We start from the raw sequence: 25,544 nt of genomic DNA, 5'->3' as shown, positions 1-25,544 counted from the left end.
ATGAGGGATCAGATTAATCACAAAAACAATAAATCAATCATAGCATTCATCTGTAACTGAGAAAAGCAGTTTGAGAGGAACCAGCGCTTCTCTTTTCCTTAGTGAATTGAGCCCTTTCACAGATATTGTCCAGAGAGCAGCTGATTAAGGATAAACTGAGGTTTGGGAGAGGACTTGAGTGGAAAGACTAAGAGTTTGGGGAAAGATACAAGTGTGTGGGGGATTATGGGAAATGAGGGGGAATAGATAGGGGGATTGAATGTTATAGGAGCAGTGAGTCAGCCTTGAAACTCAAATGATCATGGTGAGAATGAAAGAGTAATGGAGGAATAAAAGTGAGAAAAATGGGTCATAATGGGCGCAGTGAGTAAATATGGGCAGTGGAAAGAAAATGTGGTTTCATTCAGGGACTGAAAATGTGAAAAGTGAGAACTAGCAACCACCATATGACACACAATGATATTATGCAGTGCCTCAAAGTAGTCCCCAGCTATATCATAACTAGTTACCTAGCTGGGGACTACTTTCAGGCGCTGTGTAATAGGGGTGTGCTCAAAATATCGATTCTTAGATACATACCGATATAATAAAAAAAGATACAGTATCGATATTCTAGCCCTTAGTATCGATACTCCGCCCAGCCATTAGGGGGCGCAGCGGCGCCCGCGAGTTTCAAAAAAACTCATGGAAAATGTTAAAGCAAGATGTAGCATTTAAAGGTGCCATAGAATGAAAAACTGTCTTTACCCTGGCATATTTAAATAATAACAGTTCTGTACATGGAAATGACATACAGTGAGCCTCAAACACCATAGTTTTCTCCTTCATATGTAAATCTCGTGATTAAAAAAGACCACTGAAAAACAGGCGAATCAGAACATAACACCGACTGTGACGCAACAGTCGGGATCACTACGCCCCCAACATTTGCATAAACCCGCCCTTGTTCTAAGCCGGCCGAACCATCAGAAGCTCTGCAGGTATTGTAAATAAACAAGCGCGGACAACAGCGAAAATAACAAAATAAATTTTATGTCCCAGGCCGTGCACGGGGTGTGAAGTGCAGGGATGGGTTGGTGTCTGTATTCAGAAAGGCACAGAAAGCAAATAACGCGAGCCACTAAAGGGACATGGTTAGCTCCTTGCTAGCGGTAGCCTGTGACAGTACATAAGATTTCACTCTCAGTAAGGAGAGATGAGGATGATGGCGAATGACTTACAGATCCTGAGCACCACTGACAAGCATCTGATCTTGTGAAATGTGTGGTAAGTACTGTTGCTCCATAATGTAAACATAGTTTGTGTGATCGCGTCTCTTGAAAGTGAAACTATAACGCGATCGATGGATCGTTCAAAAGCAGTTTCAATGCCTCGCATATTAATAACGGCTCCCTGATGCCCGCGTTTTATATACAGTATAATTACCCGACGATATAACTGCGAGAGAAAGTATTTAAATATATATTTTCCTCCCTGTGCTTCCTTCTTGCTGATGAGCCGTACTGTGAAACAGCCAATCAGAGCAGAGCTCATTATTATTCATGACCCTGCCAAATAAGCCAATAACAGACCGTTTCATTCTAGGGAGAAATCCTAGGGTTGTAAATGGACATGTAAAATCGTTTCTGGAGATTTTTTGCCCTTACTTAAGACACATACCTTCTGTGTAGATATCAGAGAACAATTTAAAATACTGTATCAATGCATTCTATGGCACCTTTAAGTGATTTCATAGTGAAATATGTTATGGCAGTACATGGTGTCACAAAAAAGAATTATAAGAAGATTTAATAAGAAGTTAAGAATAATAAGAAGAAGATTGTGTGCTTGTGTGAGCTCAGACTGTACCCTTGGAAAGTTAAATGTTGACTTGTGGTAATTTCCAGATTAATACAATTTGTGTACAATTAATCAGAGCACTTAAAGTTGCAAATATTTAAGCAAAATGCACTTTGTTATAATGCACTTTTGTCTTCATTAAATTGAAGAAAAATGCAGAGTTCTGTTTGTTGAGTAAATGTGTTCAGCATTAACTAATTGGCTCTGGCCCATGTATTTTTATTGAATCGTATCGAATCGTGTCACATTGTATCAAATCGTATCGAGACAGCTCTGTATCGAGGTACGTATCGAATCGTGACCTGTGTATCGAGGTATGTATCGTATCGCCAGGTTCTCCAAGGTATACAGCCCTACTGTGTAATATCATTGCGTCTGCTGCACCCAGGTCCTTGATTATTACGCCGGAATGAGAGTATAGTTCCTAGCCATATCGGCCTAGAAAATCACAACTTTTCATTTTCCGTCAGTCTTAGTGCACGATGTAACTACAGAAGAGTCAAGTTTTAATTAGGAAAAATATTGAAACTCTTTGGTCATTTTGGAGCGAGATGCTAATGGTCTAAACGGATTCAATGATCTATGCTAAGCTAAGCTAAAAGTGCTACCGCCAGACCCAGAGATCGGCTGAATGGATTCCAAAATGGTAAAACTCAACTGTTTAACTCTTGGGGAGTTGCAAAATGAGCCTATTTCCAAAAAAAGTGGAGTGTTCCTGTTACTTTGCAGGATGTATTCATTCACTTGGAGCTGAATGAATCAATAATAGGGGCACTTTAATATACTCTGAATAAATGATGGCAAAGCTGAATTTTCAGTACCATTACTCCACTGTTCAGTGTCACATATTATAATCACATTTCTTCTTATTTTCAATGTAAAAAACTGTTTTACTGATTACAAATGTCTTTACTGTCATTTCCAATCAATTTAATGCATCCATGCTAAATAAAAGTATTAATTTATTTAAAAAAATCTTTCTGATCCCAAGCTTTTGACGGTAGTGTATAAAACAAAGATAAAATATTTGGACTGCAGGATTAGGTTGGAACTGCTTCACATTCTTTTTATTGGTGAAATCCAGTCTCGACTAGCTTAAACATGAAGCTATTTTGAGATCCAACGTAATTGTTGAATTCAAATAGATGAAGTCTGAAAAGCAGACATTCAATTGGAGACTGATACATTTCAAAAAATAAATAAAAGATCAGTCAGGATTCAGGAAGGATGATCTGACCTTCATCTTAAGACACATATTTTTAGTAAGGACGGAGTCTGCATGCTTATAATAAATAATATCACTATTTTGAGGTTTGTTTTGGCTATTAGCTTCCAGTTTTGATGACTATTACTGTAAAATGTGGAAAACCGTCACAATAAAAAATGAGCAGTGTAGCTGTCCAAGTTGTGTTCTGTGTTGAGTCAGAGGTTGGCCTTCTTTCTGATGGTTTTGTCTGGCGATTGCCGTTCAGGGCTTGAATTTCTATTTTGTTTAGAGGCTTGGTTTCGTTTTGCCCATTTTCATTGCTCACTGCCTGAGAATTGTTGTTTCTTGCTTTCTTTTCCTTTTCATTTGGTACATTTATTTCTAGGCCCAGCCCTGTATGTTTTTAAAGGCAAAAAAATCAAGCACCCCCTGCAGTCCTCGTGTCCTGTGTCTGTCACATGACCGGCTCCTTTACACAGAGCAGATCAAATGTCTGAACACACACATTAAGCTGTGTCACACTAGACTTAAAATAAACAGTAATAATATTTAAGATACACGTTAAAATACTTATAAAAAATTTTAAATTAACAATGCTCTCTATTCCAAAAATGTAATAATTTTTAGTAATCAAAAACACAGAAATAACAGTGAAATTCAGGCCTGGAAAAGTCTGAGAAAAATCTTCTAAAGTCATGGAAATTTTAATAATGAATATTAATCTTTCTAGGTTTGTTCTGCTGAAAAATATTTAATTGTGATCAAACTGCTCTTTGTTATTGCTTGTATTGAGTAAAACATTCATTAGTCTGTCTATTGGTCTATTTTGGAGACATTTGTACACTAATACGTATAATTACTCAAGTCTATTTTTTCCAAAGCCTATCATCTGACATACAAATGGAAATCCAACCCAGCAATCTTTGCAAAATGGTAAGAATTACTTGTGAATGGGAGTGAATGGAACAGGAGGTCTAGTGTGACGCACCTTTGGTCGCGTCGTGGATGGGCGGGAGGCGTCACTGAAACACACTGCTAGTATGAAAGCGCTCTCCGGGACACAGTACTGCCATCCGTATACAGATCCCACAGGGAAAGGGAAACCAGCGGCCAGTGAATGGATGAGGAGAACAGTGCCAGATTTTCCAGCTCTTCAATCTCTCCTGTCCTCTTATGAGCGTAAGAGGGCGGTCAGAGTTGCTGCACGTGTGTTGTCCAGCAACAGAAAAATCATGACAAAGAATTAATAGCTAATGTAAACAATCGCAAACCCGCTTGCGATTAAATAGAACTTAATCACTGATTTCTAGTTGTGTCCTCTTTTGGAAGCCCAAACAAAGTAGTTTCGCTTTCACAACAAAACACAGCATCTCCAGGACATGGTGCAGGCGGCAGCAACAATACTACAGCGAGAATAATAGTTCCGCCTTCTTTCATTGTGTATACATTTGGGCGGTGTTATGAAAATCTCCCCACATCGTGACGTAGACATGTGGGGGCGTGTTTGAATGAGCCGTTTTAGGGGGGCGTGGACAAGTCTTAACTTTATAAAGAATATCTCTTTGGTTTTGAGACTTTAGTCTTTGCAACTTCAGGGATCTTATCTATGGACAATCAGCTTGTAACACTCCAAAGAGAAAGGAAGACGCATCATATGACCCCATTAAAATGATTAAGTTTTCTAGTTCCCAGCATGCTTTGCATCAGACAACAAGGAAAATAAATGTTGAAATTAAGTGTTATTTTGTGTTTTTGTGCAAGATTAACATAGGGAGACAGAAGTTAGTACTTAAATGTTGTGTTATGTTAGGATTTACATAGGTTTCTGTTATGTTGGTTTTGTAGTGTTACCATTGTGGTGAAAAGTTTAACCTTTGGTTAGGTTTAGGATGGAGAGCAAAAGATTACATATACTGCATGTTGTTTGACTATTTACATGCAAGTGCATAGTGAGAGTCTTTTTGTTAACTACATCAGTGCGTGCTGGTGTGCTTTTGCTAACCAGCACTTAAATATGAATGAAAAGAGAAAGATTGGGATGAATGTGACGTTTATGGAAGCAAGTTGTATATAATTATCATTGTGATAAGTGGGGTGGGATCATGGAAACAAGGCTTGGCTTGGCTCCCATGGCTCTCGCCCCACTTATCTTTTAATTTAAGCTCTACTAACTTAAAAAAAAAAACAACTGAGTTTGTATACTCAAATGTTTTGAGGCAAAAGTTTCCTCAAATGTTTTGAGTATTCTTAACTTAATTTTAAAAAAAGTGAGTGAAGTGACATTCAGCCAAGTATGGTGACCCATACTCGGAATTCGTGCTCTGCATTTAACCCATCCAACGTGCACACACACAGCAGTGAACACACACACACCGTGCACACACACAGCAGTGAACACACACACACCGTGAACATACACCCGGAGCAGTGGGCAGCCATTTATGCTGCAGCGCCCGGGGAGCTGTTGGGGGTTCGGTGCCTTGCTCAAGGGCACCTCAGTCGTGGTATTGAGGGTGGAGAGAGCGCTGGACATTCACTCCCCCCACCTACAATCCCTGCCGGCCTGAGACTCGAACCCGCAACCTTTGGATTACGAGTCCGACTCTCTAACCATTAGGCCACGACTTCCCCACAATATAACTCTTATAGTAAAATAAGAGTTAAATATACAATTTTTGGAAGTAAAAAAGAAAGAAAGTATAACTTACAATGAAAAAGCATAAACTTATGTTCCCGGAATTCCCTGTAAGACTTTTTTTTTCCGTATTTTGTTCAAATTATTGTTTCGTAATAGTTTATGTTATCAGTAATGCACAATAGGATTTTTATGTTGCATCTTATATTGTTAAATTATATTTTACACACACATATATATACCATTCTATATTATTATTATTATTAATTATTTGTAAATTAAAAAAATTACAAGTAGCTTCGTAAAGATGTTTACATTTTTGTTTTATTTCTATTGAATTATTCTGGCAACCACAGCTGCCAGTTTTTTTCTGTTAAAACAACTTGTACACAGTATGAACATTTTCCTTATTCAAAAAAATACCTGAATGACCAGCTATATTTGCCATTACATGCAATATACAGCAGGAAATACTACATAAGATATCGCATCCCACAATGCAATGCAAATTGACGTGACATATATGCACAGAAAGTATTCTTTATTTTAAACACACCTTTTCTAATATAAAAGGGGATATTTTACACAAAATTAAATAATATAATAATGTTCTTATTAACAATATGATAACTGGGAATCAACGTGACGAGGTCATGGGACAGCTATGCGCAATACTACTTTCTTAAACATTAATGGAACAAGAAACATTTACTGTTTCTCTAAATATTTCTAAAACCTGTGGTTAATAGTAGATTAATAGGTAGTCCGCCCAAAACGTCATTGGCTGAGTAAGCTATCAACATGCTGGGCTGCTCAAACAAACAGAGCAATATTTTGTTCAGCGCCACACTGTTTACACTCTTCGCAAGTCATCCTTAGTCTTTACATATTAAACTAGGAAAGGAGAAAGTATTTTAACATAAAAAAACCTTTAAGCTGCATAAAGTTTATATATACACAAGTTGTATACGTGTGTGCGTGAGAGCGAGAGAAACAGTGCGCGAGGCAGCCAGTGTGTTTTATACGGTGTGTTAAATGGAGAACAAAGTGAAGTCAGTTTTAATGGTCAAATATTAAAATGCCTTCCCTCAAGCAGCCCCCAAGATCACACGCTCACACACACACACACACACACACACACAGACACAGCTGCTATTCAAATGGAAACGTTCAGCACCGTGAGTCAAGGCTGGATTGAAACTGTTAACAGATCCTGGTCTGGCTGCACTTCTACACTTCCTCCATGTAAACAGTGTGAGGATCACTGGAGGCAAAGAAGCACACACACACGGCAGTGCTAGGTTACCTTTGCTGCTTTGCTGTTTTTTGGCAGCGGCCGCGGAGTCTTCCGACTGAGCCAGACGTCTGAGCACGTCTGCCAGCGCGGCCTTCATCACCGTCAGCTCATCCTCCTGCTGCTGCACCCGCAGCTCCAGAGAGGACAGGCGGTCCTGCACGTCTGATGTGCTCGCTGCAGAGATGCTGTCATCTGCCAGAGAAAGAGAGATAAAGATGACTCTCTCATCATATAGTACAAATGCACAATATAGAAGTCTTGTCAGATATATTTTCTCTTCTTTGGGCAACAATATCATTGTCAATCTTATAAATTATTAACATTAAAATTATTAAAAGAATTAAAGACATGTTAATTAACATATTGTGTGTGTGTGTGTGTGTGTAGCTCCTGTAGCAAAACATTGAAATCAAAATGCCATTTTACATATTTTCAGCAAATAAAAGTGTAAACTATTCCACAGGACACACATACTGTAGCGTTAATTCTCTGTTGTGTGGATGAATATATCCATAGAGCATCAGTGGACAAACTGTTCATATAGAGCACCACTGTAGCCGTTCTTCAAAGCACATTTCCCATTGATAAGTGACATCTGTGCTTTCCCAATCTTGAAGAGCACCAGACACCACTGTCAACAAACAACATGGAGAATGGGCTTGGGGGTGTTTATTCACAAAGCGGAAAAATAAGGAAAGAGGCAAAAAAATATATGAATGAGACAGTGGGAGACGTGGGCAGCACAGCTTATCAGTTACAGATGGAATCGGTGGTAAGCAAAGGCATTGTATGTATTAAGTCTTGGCTCTTTCCTCGAGCAATTTCATTGGCTGCTGCTATTACAGGTAGGCTGGATTTCAGAACCATGAACCATGATTCGCTACTTGTTACTGCTGATCAGAAACAGGTGACATTAGAGAGCAGGGACGTGTTATCAATATTTGATGTCGCAAAAAGAAAGTACATTTAATTGAAAATGTTATATTTAAATTGTATATTTTATAAGCAAATATTTGTTAAAAGTGAATTTTGTCCACTTTGAGAAGTACAGACATGAACTAGCAGTCAAACACGACAGAACGAGAAGAGTCGGTCCTCTAGTGTGAGCTAGGCTTAATGGGATAAGTAAGACCTTCGTTCATCTTCAGAACACAAATTAAGTTATTTTTGCTGAAATCCGAGAGCTTTCTGAGCCTCCATAGACAGCAGCGCAACTAACATGTTCAAAAAGTTAAAATAGTCCATGTGACATCAGTGGTTAATTAATTACATCATTTCATTTTTGGGTGAAATATCCTTTTAATAAACCGTGTTTTTGTTTTGTCTGTCTGGAAATGGGGCATTAAAAAAAATAAATAAAATAAAATAAAATACATATATACAGTTGTGGTCAGAATTATTGGAACCCTTGGTAAATATGATCAAAGAAGACTGTGAAAATTAACCTGCTTTGTTAATCCTTTTGATCTTTTATTTAAAAAAAAAAATCACAAAAAGCTAACCTTTCATTGGATAATAAGAATTTAAAATGGGGGGAAATATCATTATGAAATAAATGTTTTTCTCTGATACACATTGGTCACAATTAACGGCACCTTTTATTCAATACTTTTTGAAACCTCCATTTGCCAGTTTATCAGCTCTACATTTTCTCCTATAAAGCCTGATGAGGTTAGAGAACACCTGACAAGAGATCAGAGACCATTCCTTCATCCAGAATCACTCCAGATCCTTTAGATTCACAGCTCCATGACGGTGCTTCTTTTCTTCAGTTCACCTCACTCATTTTCTACAGGGTTCAGGTCAGAGGACTGGAATGGCCAGCAGAAGCTTGGTTTTGTGCTCAGTGACCCATTTTTGTGTTGTTTTTGAGGTTTGTGTTTGGATTATTGTACGGTTGGAAGATCCAAACATGGCCCATTATAAGATTTCTAATAGAATCAGTCACTTATTGATTTTTTATCTGTTGGTATTTGATAGAATCCATGATGCCATGTGTCTAAACAAGATGTCCAGGACCTCCAGCAGAAACACAACATCAAAAATACAGCAGTATATTTCATTGTACATGAGGTATTTTTTAACCCTGTGTTCACCAAACCTATCTTGAGTGTTTGCTGCTAAAAAGCTCATTTTTTAGTTTCATCTGACCATAGAAGCCAGTCCCATTTGAAGTTCCAGTCCTGTCTGATAACTGAATATGCTGGAGTTTGTTTTTGGATGAGCTAGGATAATTGTTCTTGATACCCTCCCAAACAACATGTGGTGATGTAGGGGCTGTTTGACAATTTTTTTTAAGGTTTTCTGACCCCGAGACTCAACTATTTTCTGCAATTCTCCAGCTGTGGTCCTTGAAGAGTCTTTAGCCACTCAAACTCTCCTTCTCACCGTGCATTAGGACGATATAGACACACGTCCTCTTCCAGGCAGTTTCATTACATTTTCTGTTGATTGGAAATTCTTAATTATTGCCCTGATGGTGGAAATGGGGATTTTCACTGCTCTAGCTCTTTTCTTAAAGCCACTTCATTAATTTGTGAAGCTCAATTATCTTTTGCTGCACATCAGAAATATATTCTTTGTTTTTTCTCATTGTGATGGATGATTAAGGGAATTTGGGCTTTGTTTTCCCTCCTATTTATATTTCTGTGAAACAGGAAGCCATGGCTGGATAATTTCATGTTCATAATCACCCTAGAGTGCTCAAAATTGTGAATATGAATGGGAGTATACTTCAGAGATATTTTACTCTTAAGAATTTCTAGGGGTGCCAATAATTGTGTCCAACGTGTGTTTGAGAAAAACATTTATTTCATAATGATATTTCCCCCCATTTTAAATTCTTATTATCCAATGAAAGGTTAGCTTTTTGTGAATTTTTTAAATAAAAGATCAAAAGGATTAACAAAGCAGGTTAATTTTCACAGTCTTCTTTGATCATATTTACCAAGGGTTCCAATAATTCTGACCACAACTGTACATATACATCAAGATATTATTACACATTTGATAAAATCGTACATAATCCAACACAGTAGGTGACAGTACGGAACTTTAACGCCAGATGCCACCCATCTTAAAACAAAAAAAAAATGTAATCCAATGTAAAATAACACTGCATAGTTTTACTTTTATAAATAAAACAGATTAATCCTTAGGTTACAAGTTATTCAGTCAAGATCAGTGAGTGATTTTCCTTTTGTTCTTAAATGAACATTAATTGCACAGACAGCAGCAGGTGTAGGCTGTTGTCACTTTAAGACCTAATGCACGGATCCAATATACTGATACACATGCATTTTTTTCTGAACTGTTTATGTTCACTAAAGACAAGACTGACTGTATTTATGAGGTTATTTTGACAATTTAATAAAACATTTAATAAAATTGTGTAATTGTTCAAGCGCAAAAGAGAGCTGTTTATTTCTGTACTATATGACAGGCGTTTTTGAGTGCGTGTTTTTGATGTGTGTGCAGCACAAAAAAGCAGAGTAAGAGTGCCCAATTGACTTCTCTTTCACATCTTCTTGCACTTGCATAGTTTAAAACAATAAAGTGCACACACATGTATCAATAAGAGGAACTGAAATACATGTGTCTTATCAAATCCACAGTTCTTGGACATTTGGAACCAATTCTAAAATGAAAGTGGTTCTCGATATCTAAACCTACCTCACCCTCATGCTTAAAACTTTCTTCTGTGGAGGAAAATATATTTTGAAGAATGCTGGTAAACTAAACAGTTTTGACTTTTAGTGTATTAAGAAAACTATTGAGTTATATTTCTTAAATTATCTTCTTTTATGTTTCACAGAAGAAATAAAGTTTTTTGGAACGACATAAGGGGAGATTTTTCATTTCTAAGTGCTTTTCTTCACAGCAGAAGGTTAACAGTATTACTGGTGCTGCAGTGCATTAGAGGCCTTTAGTGTTGGGTTCTGGATGGGGGGCATTGGATGGTGCTGCAGCGCTGCAGTCAGCTGCCAGGCGTTACTGTGGTTGGGATTTTGATTGCTGGACTGCTTCCCTGATCGAAGAGGCCTTGCATTCTGAGCTGCGGTTAGCTAGCTTAAGGGGCATAAAATACCATATAACAACTCAAACTCTCACACACTAACACATCTCCGATCCAAGCATGAAACCAAACCATGGGACATTTTTACACCACTAATAAATCACTGGAAGTACTCACACTCTAACCCACACAGAATTCACAAACAAAACACATGGGCACAAATACAAGAAGCTTATTACCACACCGCACATCCAGCTCTTGAAAAAAAAATAATAATAATTCAGCAAATTCTCTACATAGCACTAATGATAAGGGTGCCTGCAGCCTTTAGGTCACTGCGGAGCTCCATGTGGAGACAGGGAGGAGGTTCAGGAATGCCCTGGCACACACTCACACAGACCAACCCACAACCTACTAACAGGAAATCAGTGGGTAAATACCCAAACAAAACACGTCAAACAAGCCAACAAAGGGACCCTCTGTGCACTCTAACCCAGAGTCCATTATTAGACATGAAGTCAAGTACATTAGCTAGACACTAGGCCAACAGCTGAGCTAACCCACTTTACAGTTAGCTGTTAGCACAAAGATCTGGCAAATGCAGCAATGGAGAGCGAAACGATTCAACCGCAATCAACCTCCTGAAGCCGTCCAAGCCATCGGCTGTCATGAGTCAGACGCCAAGTGAGCGCAAAACTACTGATCGATACTTAGTCTGTCAGAGTTGCATATCAAACCTCTCATTCCTGCCTCTGTGGATCACGAATACTACTATTAAAAATGAATCACCTTCATAGTTGTGCTATTTGCTTTATTTCCTTTTTAAAGTCTTGACATCTGAAGGCCAGATTATGGCAGCATTTCAAAGAATAATCAGGGGTGAATATCTGATGCTATATCACCCGTGAGAAGCTGGGGGTAAAACTGAATTTAATGTAAAAATTGTGTGCTTTTTGATTGATCACAGCAGCAGTAATTCATTAAATTATTGGGCAATACTTTTGAGTTTATGTTCATAACATTACCTGCATTTGCATTTCCTTTAGTGATGCTAGATTGAAGACAGCGTGCGCACATAAACAATATAATCAGGAAGCAGAGTTATTAGTGAATTCCTCTCTCCAGATGTACATCAGATCATAAAGCCAGTAACAGTGTGACCACCAAGGCTTTCTATAAGTTGGGCTCTTTCTGAGGCAAAGCAGCCAAACATGGCGCTTACAGTTTGAAGAATTCTTCTGTAGAAGATCAAACCTGAGGCACTAATATGGGGTAGGACTGGCAATGCAAATCTAATGCTACAAAGTGAGAAAGGGACAGTTCAGCCAAAAAATAATAATTACCCATGATTTACTCACCCTCAAGCCATTGACTTTCTTCTTTCAGACAAATACATTCGGAGGTATATTAAAAAAAATGTCTTGGCTCTTCCAAGCTTTATAATGGCAGTTAATGGGGGTCGAGATTTTGAATCCCAAAAAAGTGTATCCATCCATCATAAAAAGTACTCCATAAGGCTTTGGGGGGTTAATTAATGCCTTCTGAAGCGAATCGATGCATTTGTATTAGAAAAATATCCATATTTAAAACTTTATTAACTGTAATCTCTAGTTTCTGCTAACTGATGTATGTGTTCACGAGAATGGCTTTGAAGAAGAAAGTTATATAGCTACACCTAGGATGGCTTGAGGGTGAGTTGGCTAAATCATGGAGTAATTTTCATTTTTGGGTGAACTATTCCTTTAAGCAAGCTTGTCATTTTCTCACAAAGTTTTGCATTCCCCTGACAAATGAATCCAAAGCTGATGATGGAGATAGAATCTTTATACATTCCAATTCTTTTGCAAGCAAATGCAAAGGTTTTAGGGAGAAAGCTAAACTTTTGATAGAGAACTCAAAAGATTTGCGAACAAATGCATTTTTTGCTGAATTTTTGCTCACGAAATCCAGTCATTTCTATATAAATTCACACAACTGAGAACTTTGTGGAGGGTGAAAGGTTTCCCTACACAGATTTTGCAACAGGACTAACAGAAAGCTGCTTGAAAGTGATTTCTGTGTGAGCTGCGTTTCATATAACGCTACACTATTATCAAAAGAGAATAGAGGTTTTTTTAACTGTAAAAATCCACCAAACTTTTGATAATATGATGCAAATTATCCCTCAATGAATAAAACTAGAGCCGGTGAACTAAGGAACCCGAACACAAATGAACATTCCCAAGTTACCACAAAAGACTCCACTGGGGTGCATACACCAGACACAAGTCCATACACACCAATGTCGCTCAACTGTTTTATCTTAGTAAAAAATTGACCAATAAACTAAAATCAAACATCTCAAGGTTGCAGGACGTAGTCAATAAAATCCAATCTCTGGAGGGCTGCGAAACGGCTGCAATATTTCATTTGCTTTCTCTGCCCGCAGTTTCCTCCCTGTCTGCAGGTCCTTCCTCTCAAACCGTCTTATCTCAGCAGACCACGGAAACATGGAGAGGGCAAACGTTTATAATACAATGCATTTCTTTGAGAGGAAATCGCTTTGGGAGGTTGCTTGATATTGGCAGTGTGTACGGAAAAACCAAGGGCAGAGGGAGCGTGCTAAATAGAAAGAGAAAGGGAGGGTTGGAAGGTGACGGAGTATCACAAGATAACCTCCACCGAATATATCAATGGCCTCTTCCACATTTCTACCCATAATTCCTTGCTGGGTAAGAGGAAGGAAGGCCTACGCACATGTCATATTTCACAATAGCACATCAAATTCCTTAGTTTTCTCCCCCACCCCTTCAGCACGTACACCTAAATGCACACACACCTCCAACCTAACACACATCACCTCAAAATGCAACCAAATTATCTCATATAGAAGATAAGCAAACCTTCCAAACTCGGACCAACATACGCTCATACACACAACTCCAGTGAGATCCTAGACTCGATGCGGTACAATCCCATGGCATGTGGCCAGATTGCATGCTCACAAGACTTGTTTTTGGCGTGGTTCATTTTAACTGGAGGTCTATGGAGGAAGTCCTCAGCATTAGATGGCTGATTTACAGCCGAGATAAGACTCAGTGGTGCAATCAGCCGCATTCAGGCTCTAGTTGTACACAAACCCAACATTCGCTAGCAGTGATTGATGTGTCTTGTTAATGTTCACCATTTGCAACACTTTTTGTTAACAGATAGCCATGATAATCTGTCGTGGTGTTCAGCAGTGAACTTCCTGAGTACGAGATAAGGGATAAATGTAAGCATCGATTGGCCGCACACAAAACTGGGTTGGACTTGACCTTCATGAAACAACAGAGATGTCTCTTGTGTACCTGGCAAGAAAAATAATCAAGTCACGCTGCTGGGGTTAGGAGATCATTAAAACACTCGGCACACTTGTAAACTGGAGTAGAGCACAAGGCTGCACATGTCTGAACTGGTTATGTGTGTGTGAGAGTCTTATATGGTTTAGAGAACAAAACATTTAACTGAAGTAGGGTTATTATACACTCACACATGCATTCCATAATTAAATGCAACTGAATGCTTGCAAAAAGTACTATGGAATTATCATGTTTATTAGACACGTACCATGTTATTTTTGTACACAGTACCATTGTAACACCCCTTATTTTTGGACGTCGCACTATGATATTATCATGTTTTTGGTTGCACTTTATTTTACACATGCGCTTTCATTGTACTTCCTCAGGAAAGTACTGAGTGAAATAAGGTTTAGTTAAGGTTAGCTTTAGGGGTAGATTCTGGGTTAATACCTATTACCCAGATAATGCATTTACTGTAATAAGTACATATGTATATGTAGAACAGGACTGTAAAATAAATAACTATTTTGTACTATGGTACTTTTAAGAAAACTGTGATACTCCAAAAACCACAGTATAAACCACTGTATAAAAACTACATTGCAGTACTATGGTATTATGTTTTACATTATAGTACTATGTAAGAGATTGTACAAATCATTCAAAAACAGTTCAAAAACACAGTATACCCGTGTTTTAAACATAGTATTGTTTAAACTAGGGGTGCCCAAACTCGATCCTGGAGGGCCGTTGTCCAGTAGAATTTAGCTCCAACCTCAATTAAACACACCTGAAGCAGCTAATCAAGATCTTACTAGGCATGCTACAAACTTCCAGGCAGGTGTGTTGAGGCAAGTTGGAGCTAAACTCTGCAGGACACCGGCCCTCCAGGACCAAGTTTGGGCACCCTTGGTTTAAACTCTGTGTAGCATCTCTGAAAATACACTTTGCAATACCATGGTGCAACCTTAAGAAAAAGTATTGTCATAATAACGTTTTTTATATTTTTGCAATTGTACTACTATGGTAATTGCTCAACATGTGATTTTGAAAGGGGGAAAGCCACAAAAGGGAAGCTGTGCAAGGCCTCTGTAATACTGATTTTAGTAATTTTGCAGATGTGAGCTCATACAGGAAAGTGAACTCAAAGATGCGGGAGATAAGAGTAAAAATACTGAAATAAATTGACGCTCCACTTTCAAGCAGTGATGCATCTCTCAACTCTCGGTTAACACGCGAAGATTCACGGTACACAACTGAACCCGAAACTTATGCTTATAGGAGATATTCATAATACTAACTAGATATTTAACATTTCTGAAGAAAGATGAGTGGTGTTTGACCTTTTAAAAGGCATCGCCATGAAGCTACCTCCTGAGGATGCTTATTTATTTACCCAAGGCAAAAAACCCCAACTCTATTTATGTAATGCCATGACACTTTTGTAGGGTTATAGTCCTTCTGTAAAAGTACCAGTGACACAGACGCACTTGCACACAGCTCCAGACAGCCTCTTGGGACTGGGTTTTAGGGCTGGACAATATATATCGAATGCGATGATCATGCGCATCTCGTCAGTAAAGCCAGTTCCGTGATTAGCGGTAAATCTCCATCCCCTGCTTTCAAATGGAGCTGCATTTATTACACAGAGCCATAGATCACTGACAAGCTATGCAATATCGCGTTAATTATCGCAGATGAATCACCTTCGATAATGAAAACAATATTGTGTAGCTTGTCAGTGAACTACGGCTCTGTGTAATAAATGCAGCTCCATTTGAAAGCAGTGGTCACTAATCATGGAACCGACTTTACTGACGTGATGCGCAGGACAAATCGCATGCGATATATCGCCCAGCCCTACTGGGTATCATTGTTGCATGCAAGCAATATGAATTAAACGTTATAATTCAGCATGTCCACACACAGGGGATTACATACTCATACATGTGTAACAGTCATGAAAGCTCATTTGCATATAGATACTCTAGGGAGGAAGATGCTTGTGCTCTGTCCTCATCTCAAGGTTATGAGCATCCACACAAGACTGTTCAGTAGAGCTTGATTATTCACCATCTTTGCAATTACTTTGCTGCCAATACGTTGGTTCATCTGCTTTTTATTTATCCTGCGAGTTTTACTTGAATCAGCTCAAACTGTCTGTTTGAAGCAATTAAAAACTCAGATTCAGCAATTCATTTCCATTTCAAAAATGTATAAAAAAATTTATCAGTGTATATAACAATTAAATATTGCTGCTTAATTATATGTATTGTTTAAAAAATAAAAGTAGTGGAATGTGTGGCAAACGTGCCTTAATTATATTTAACTAGACTTTAATTTATATATAATTTTGAATCGCTTAAATTTAATAATATCAGTCTAGTTTGCTGCAAAGATAGAACATTACCATGCCATTTCAAATATATAAATGTTTAATATACAGTTTATTGAATGTTTAACCATATAAATCATTTAAAAAGTAAAATATTATAATTATACTCAACAAGCTATTCGTCATTTTTAATCTCATATTGCTGCTATTTAAATACCCTGTACAACTTTTTTGCACATTCCTCTTTATTACTATTTAAGTCAACAACATACTGACCTGCACATTTATATTTATCTTTTTTTTTTTCTACGTTTCTTTTTCTTAATATTTGTATTCTATATAATTGCACTGTCCTTGGAGCGGGCCTGACCTACATTTAACTGCTGGTTATATATATATATCACTCTGTATAATTGTGTATGTGACAAATAAAAATCTTGAATCTTATAATATATATTTTTATGCACTACCATTCTACCATGAAGTTTTCATGTTTCAGTCACCAAGGATGCATTTATTTGATCAAAAATAGAGTAAAAACAGTAATATTCTGATTAATCCGATCTTCAGTGTCACATGCTCCTTCAGAAATCATTCAAATATGCTGATTTGCTGCTCAAGAAACATTTTTATGATTATCAATGATGAAAACAGTCATGCTGCTTAATAGTTTTTTGTGGGAAAATATTTTTCAGGATTTTGTGATGAACAACATTTCTCACACATCATACTTCAGCTACATCAAATGTACGATGAAAATGCATGAAATGCATTAATAATATTCTTCTTTTTTTTTTTTTAAATCACCTGTTGTGGCTTTGTGAAGAAAGTCATACAAGTTTGACACAACAACTCTAACAGAATATTAAGACTGCAGTAAGGTGCAGTGAGAGTGGTTCAGTGCAGCTTTATGAATGCGATTGCTCTGCCTTCAGAAGACCAGCAGGCATGTCACAGACATGATTAACTACACAGCACTGAAGCTTCATGTTAATGATTCATCGTAATGGCCCAGGGCTTGATACACAAGATACACACACACTCTCCCTCACACAAAACCACACACGCACTCACACATCTGTGGGGCCCATGTGAGATTAGATAATGATAAGTGGTACAGAGCACTGTTGTGACATGCATTTTCACCACCTTTTCTCCTTCTTAGATTATGGACAGATTGAGCTGCATTATTCTTCATAAAACAAAATAGACTCTGGTTAAACTAATCCACGGCAAACAAAGGCAGCACAGATATCCACCAATTAACCACTGGCTGTTCGGAACAACTACTGTACTACCATACTACACCATTTTTGCAGTGAGCAGCTTACTGTGCAACTTACTGCATTCAATACCCAGATAGTAGTATACACTGTTATGTTATGTATCCCACAGTTCAATGTGCTTAACTTGATTTTATAACATTTCCATGCGACGAACAATCCAGAAGTAATTTATTTCAAAGTTTAAACATTGGTTGTGTTTAAAAAGTATACTAATATACTAGTTTTAAAATTTCTGCTATACATAGTTGTATGCACATTATAAAAAATGGGTTGCTCCCCGAGAGTTGTAGATTATTGGACAGCAAATAGGCTGTCCAAGATTACTGGAGCATGTTTTGCAAGGAAATACTATTTCAGTCTTTCTACTTCAAAATTTAATTTGATGTGTTATTTGCTGTTTCTTTGTAATTATTTGTGAAATTTACTAGAATATGCTCAACTTGACCTTCAATGTCAAGTGCAACAAATGACCTGCAGTAAAAACATTTTCTCTGACTTATTATTTGTCCTTCCTGCAACAAAATTAAAATGTACTTGTGAAATAGAATATATAGAATTATAAAGAATAGTGGGCACTGTACAGTATGCAGTACATAGCATGCCATTGTGAACACAGCCAATATGTGCCCAATAAAGGTCTGTGCACGGAAATTATAAAATGCGTGTCTGCATGAAGTGCTAATTATTGCACTGCAGATTCCAGCCTACTGCCTCGCAGCGGCTTTAAAATTGTTTAGCACATGTGGTGACATGTTTGTTTAAAGACATTAGACTGTGCAGCCGGGCCAACTATGTGCACTGAGCAAGTGGAGAGACGGGGTTATGCAGCAGCCCGTTCGCTGATGGATGAGCAGGATTATCACAGAGTTGCACAGAGAATGCCACATCCGTTCTATAAAACTACACATTGATTTAGCCTGTGTTACTTAACAGGTATACATCATCCTATAAAACCACCAGGGTTGCCTTCAGACACCCTGACCTCTAAATAACACTATCAGCACTGTATCAGTGTAATCAGGCAGAATCACGTCACAATCCTGGTATCAGATGGTAAAATCATATTCATAATGCCACGGTACTCCAAAGTCCTTCAAAGAAATTGCCATCCATGGAATGGATGTCCAAAAATGCATGGTACTGTGTATCTGTGCAGACATCCAGGCAAACATAAGCGGAACAGCTAGAAGTTTCTATTCACATGTTCACAAAGTTTAGATATCTATTGCACAATTTCAAACTAACCCCTGACCGCTAGATAAACTTAAACACACTAACACATCCTACACAAACACACACACTGCAGACAGCAGTTGTCCATCTGTAAAAGTTGTCTGAGAGATTCTCTCAGCTGGAATCTAGCCTAACGTACATCAACTCCAGCGCCAAATACAAGCAGACGGCTGTAACAGAACCTGCGTGTGTGTGTGTGTGTGTGTCTAACCATATTTTGAGGACAAATTTGTTCTCAAAAGTGAGCAGAGTCTGACAGAACCTCATTGTGGGGACGTACTCGTTTGTAAAAATAGTACAAATTGCTGCATATAAAATTAGTTTGTTTAGTCACAAAATAAGCAATTTATTTTATATTTATACAGCTGCATGACCAGTCTATTCTCTGCCATTTTTGTTGAATTTAAAACTTTTCGTAACTTTTTGAATTATTAAAATTCAGCATTCAGCAAACATTCAGCTATTGTAAGTCAGCACAATATTCATATGATGATTTGTACATTTGCAATGTTTCAATTATTTCAATATCGCACAGACATATGAGCTGTACATAAAACTCTATATACTGTAGATGGTCTACATAAATGTGTGTAAATATTTACTGTATTACTGTGCTGTTTGTCAGCATGCTTATGGAAGTTGTGAAAAGATAAAAGAGATATTAGAGAGAGAGAGAGATTAATTTTGTAGTACAATTGTTACACAACTGTCACGCAACATTGTTTCATTTTCCTTTTTTTTCATTGCCTTAAAAAAACTAACAGAACTAGCACTAACAGAACTGCAAAAATAATGTTTTCAAACAGGTTTCCATCATCTGCCATTGGTCAGACAAACCCCACACTCGCGCTATTGGTCGAGCCTTTCTTGCCGTGTGGGGCTGGTCTGGATGCTTAAACAATCTTTTGAAAGCGCCACAGAGACACAGTGTTTACATTTAGAGGAAATAAACCTGTAATAATTTACCTACAGTTATTTCTGTATACAAACCTCAGATGGTAGAAAGTGTTTTACCTTTTTTTTTTTTTTAATATCACACACTTCAGCTTTCATTGAAGAAGACGAGAAAAGAAAAAACGAAGAAGGTTCAGTTAAACAGAGAAGGAAGTAAACAAAAGCCTGTGTACCATCTGCAAGAAGACAAACACACTCTGAACACCAGCTGAACACATACTACAGGTAGATTCACAAACGGTGTGTGCAAACACACACACACACACTAGTTAATCGTTCACTTCTTTTATTGTTTCTTTAACCAGCATTTATTACAATGAAAGGAAGAAACACCCTGACCTTAGGCACTATTCTGCCCACATTCAGCCACTGAACCGGAGTATTTCTGTTTCACATCCCCAGTAGTAAATACTCTAACCCTAACCGTTCACACACACACTTTTACAAAGAGATTTGCTTGTATTCCCCCAAGCCAGTTCACCATGAATGAGACACCACACACAGACTCTGTACAGACGTGGCATCCCAATAAAAAGCCACAAGACACAGATACAAGCATCTACACAAACGCACGCTAGACAAAAACATCAACTTAGAAAAAGACAGTTTGTCAAGATAATCCTTGAATGTTGACTTGAGAAAGCCTTGGCTGGAAGTTCAAAAATGTTTTAAAAGCCTTGAGGATTGAAGGTTATCTAGACCGTATAGACAGAAGAGAAAAAGACAGACAGAGAGAGAAAGAAAGATAGACAGACAGAAATATTTATTCTAGCAGAGAAACATTTTAACAGTCTTTGATGTTCAGCTGCTTTTCTGTGTGAATGAATCTGATGGTTTGAGGTATAACTGTAGCTCGTGGATCTAACTAGTTTCATCAAGTTTCATTAAGAAGAAAGTCCTATAAGACACATATTCGAAAAATATGTTTAAGCAAGTATACAGATTATATGCCGCCATAGTTACTAGATCTTTTCAGTTTACAGACATGACATACACTGCTGTTCAAAAGTTTGGGGTCAGCAGAAGTTGATGTTTTTGAAAGAAACCTCCTATGCTCACCAAAGCTACATTTATTTTACCAAAAAATACCATTTAAATTAACTTTTTCTATTTTAATTTATTCCTGTGAAGCAAAGCTGAATTCTCAGCATCACTACTCCAGTCTTCTGTGTCACACGGTCCTTCAGAAATCACTCTAATATGCTGATTTACTAGCCTGGTAATACCAAACTCTGCTACTTCGCTTTGCTTCGTAGACAGAGTCTGGAAGGGCATAATTGAAAGGTGTTTACTTTCTCATGGGGGGGGGGCGCTTTTCTTAAGTTTAAAATCATTGGTGTACCCGTAAGCCAATCACATAACGTTTGGTTATGACGTATGCTATGCGCCGGCTCAGCCGCCTCGAACTTCCGCTGTAATCACAGGTATGCGTCAAAAACAACCAGAGTGAAGATGGCTGTGAACGACTTTTGCAGATTATGTGAAGTAAATCTACGCATCCACGGTACAATTAGTGCATCTAAACTAATATTTGACAGTAGAGACAAACAAGAAAATATTTGCAGCCAACTGTCAAAGTTAGGATTAGTTCTGTTAAACACAGCTCTTCGTTCATTTTGAGTCTGTCGGAAATGCTTGAAATGAAAAAATGAAAACTTAATTGCAAGATTACAGCATGACATGGCAATATTCAAGGACTGGAAAAGAAAGGAGACACTGACCTGTCAAAAGGGTGCCAGTTCGAGCTCGACAGATAAAAGAGACCGAGATACACCCTCTAAAACTCCAAAGACCATAAAAAAGCAGAGGAAGGCCATGGACTTGCCATCACGGAGCAGTGTCACCGAGGTGGGTTAAACACTACAATGCTAGTTTGGACATAGGTCCGGTACTTTTACTTGTTGGGAGTAGGGCCATAACATCACCTCCATTCAAAATGTGAACCAAACACTCTTCTTGTTCGGGCTTCAGTTGGCAAATGCCGGGAATATTCTCCACAACAGAGCGAATATCATCCCGTGTCTCCATGTCCGCTGTCGTTTTAGATTTACCTAACCTAAACTACAATCTTAAATTCGGCACTTAGCGTCTATGTCATGGCTCTCAGCCTGCCCTCTGTTCATTGGTTGGATGGCTGGTGTGGAGCCGGAGATAATCTGGGAGCTGATTTGCTGTATCAGACTGAGAACAGAAGCAAACTGAAATTGAGCGGAAGTACAAAGTCTGACGTAGTCAGGCTACTGATTTACTGCTCAAGAAACATTTTGGTTTAGTATCACTGTAAAAAACAGTCATGCATCTTAAAGGGGTCATCGGATGCCCATTTTAAACAAGTTGATGTGGTTCTTTATGGTCTTATTGAAAAGTCTACAACATACTTTGGTTAAAATTGCTCAATGGTAGTGTAAAAAACACCTTTAGCAGGCTGATCTAGTCAATATTGCTTTAAATCCTAGTGAGCTCTGCTGACTTCGCCTCTCTGGAAGTCGTGGCCTAATGGTTAGTGAGTCGGCCTTGTAATCCAAAGGTTGCGGGTTCGAGTCTCCGGCCGGCAGGGATTGTAGGTGGGGGGAGTGAATGTCCAGCGCTCTCTCCACCCTCAATACCACGACTGAGGTGCCCTTGAGCAAGGCACCGAACCCCCAACTGCTCCCCGGGCGCCGCAACATAAATGGCTGCCCACTGCTCCGGGTGTATGTTCCCGGTGTGTGCGTGTTCACTGCTGTGTGTGTGCACGTTGGATGGGTTAAATGCAGAGCACGAATTCCGAGTATGGGTCACCATACTTGGCTGAATGTCACTTCACTTCACTTCACTTCACTTCACTCTTCCGTTGAGTGACGAGCAGACCATAGATGTGTGTAGATTCCCTATTCGACCGCTCTAGATAACATTGATGCGTCAGCCATCTCGCAAGTTGCTGTTGTAGACGCACACAGTCAATGCACTCGAAGATTCACAGACCGTTCCAAAAATGGCGGATGGTTTACGTCTCGCGGCCCATAGAAACAGTCGATAATGAGGAATCTAGGCATGTATATCTATGGAGCATACTAAACTTCAGCTGCGAAACTGGCGAACTAGCACATTATTAGGAAAGACGATTTGCAAAGATTCATAAAAACCCTTATACTCACTTCTTCTGTAGATAAATCTGGATCATGAATGATTTGCGCGAACAGACGAATTTAGGCGGATCAGGATCGGTGCATACACTTCAAAGCAAAAGTAACGTTAATCCTCTGTAGCTCAGATGTCAGGAGTAAATGATGATTGCTATATTCATTATTACATCGAACAACTAAACACTAAGACCTCCCCGCTGTTCTCAACATTCAACATTTCATTTCGAACAAAAATCTTTAATGAGAAATCCTCAGGTGTACCTATTCCTTCAAGAAAAGCCAAGACACAACATTAAAAGCTGAATGCCATGAATTTAGTTTTCACGTTAGATCCATGTATACGAGAAGTAGAGAGTTGCATTGAGATAATGCCCAACAAATACACAGTCCAGGTTTGTCTGTCCATTGTGTGAGGAGGATTCCAACGGTTGACAAGCTATTTGTTTGCTGATGTGAGAGCAGCTACAAGAACAGCTAAAGTCATTCATGAAAAAATGGCGCGGAGTCAAACATATCTCAGTATCCAACAAATATGACCGGTCCTGTGAGAGCTGAGTCCAAAAAGGTGAGAAAGAGGGGCACTCCCCAAAAAAATGCAAAAACGTGCCTAAAACTCCTTGGGAACAGAGATTACACTTAGAAGACGACAGATTCATATAAAAACGTTTCATTGGAGTCAAGTAAACCCTATGCAGTAATTTCCAATGAATCATTTGGTGATTAGGGCTTTTAGAAGACAATTTCAACACCCCATACCTGATCGGAAAATAAAACATGCACATCCTCATTAAGATCCTTAGCCCAAACAGTTGTGATAGATAAAGGTTTGTATGAATGCTCAAGAAGAAAAAGATAGATGACTGAAGCAGAGGAGGGAGATTCCTCAGAAGGAAGGATTAGTTTGTGCAAACGGTGAACAGGCAGTTGAGAGTTTCAAGGCACCCCATACAGCCGTAGGGCCCATCTAATACGCAAATACATAAAAAAGGAGCTTCCTGGCCGATTATATTGAGTTATAAGATTCTGGAAGGATTTTAAACCACTATCATCATATATATCTCCTAAAGTGTTTACTTTATTATGAGTCCATTGCGGACAATGAAATGGAGTACTGCCTGATAAAAGGTTATTATTGTGGAAAATAGGCGAATGTCTATGCCATTTTGTAACTAGTTGTGAACGTCTTTCAACATCCCTCCATGTGGAGACGAGATGGGTTACAATGGGACCAAACCAAGATTTACACTGCCTAAGCAGAACTCCCGAAAAAACAAGATGCTTCAATTTATACGGATAAACAATAGATTCCTCAATTGCTCTCCAAGACACAGAAGCCTCAGGATCAAACCAAACACATGCATCTAGTTTATTCCAGTAGCCAACCGGTGGAGCGAGAGGAATCATGGAAGAAAAGAAATTGATACGTGGGAGAACATTAATTTTAATCAACGATATACGGGCCTGAAAAGAAGTAGGAAGACGAGACCAATTTTCCAAATCTGAGGATACTTTGGCTAGAATACCATTATAGTTTCTTGAGATGATTTCCTGCAGGGAAGGACAAACATCTATCCCCAAGTACTTAAAGTTTTGAACCAATGGAATAGATATAGAAAGAGACATGGAATCAATTTTAGAATTGAGGGAAAGTAAACATGACTTACTCCAATTAATGTTAAACCCTGAGAGAGATCCAAAATGGTCAAATAAATTCAACATATGAGGAATAGAATGTGACGGCTTCTCCAAAAACAATAAGATATCATCAGCAAACAAAGAAATGTGATGAGCATTCTGTATATTTATGGGAGAAATAGTTTCAGATTGTCGGACCGCTTGAGCTAAGGGTTTCAAGGATAGGGCAAATAACAGAGGAGAAAGCGGGCAACCCTGACGAGTACCTCGATGTATAAAGAATGGGTTAGAGTGAACAGCACCTGTGAGAACAGTGGCTGCTGGATTGGCATACAGAACTTTTATCATATTTATGAAACTCGATCCCAGACCCAGATGCTGTAGAACCACCCATAAATAGTTCCATTCCAGTCGGTCAAAAGCTTTCATCGCATCTAGAGATAATACTGAGCAAGGGGGGGACAAACTATTATTTGAATTAATAATATGATATAACCTGCGTAAGTTATACGAAGCTGAGCGAGATTTAATGAATCCTGCTTGGTCATGATGAACTAGCTTATTCATAAATTTCTCTAGACAACGAGATAGTACTTTAGCATATAATTTAACATCATTCCCTATCAAAGAAAGTGGCCGGTAACTAGAACAGGATGTCGG

General features: G+C 38.4%; 1 protein-coding gene across 2 annotated transcripts in view; it reads right to left on the bottom strand.

Annotated features, from left to right (window-relative positions):
- LOC306882485 (echinoderm microtubule-associated protein-like 4) overlaps positions 1 to 25,544 on the bottom strand; it is a 97,576-nt gene that overhangs the window by 37,818 nt on the left and 34,214 nt on the right. For both annotated transcript variants that reach the window (XM_079437138.1, XM_079437137.1), the window contains exon 2: positions 6,988 to 7,170. In XM_079437138.1, the coding sequence (XP_079293264.1) occupies positions 6,988 to 7,170 (183 nt within the window). The remainder of the gene's footprint in view (positions 1 to 6,987; positions 7,171 to 25,544) is intronic.

Source organism: Barbus barbus (assembly GCF_936440315.1).
Source record: "Barbus barbus genome assembly, chromosome: 16".
In the NCBI taxonomy this organism is placed as follows: Eukaryota; Metazoa; Chordata; class Actinopteri; order Cypriniformes; family Cyprinidae; genus Barbus; species Barbus barbus.
Note: the sequence above shows the minus strand (reverse complement) of the source record. Positions and strands in the feature narration are given on the sequence as shown.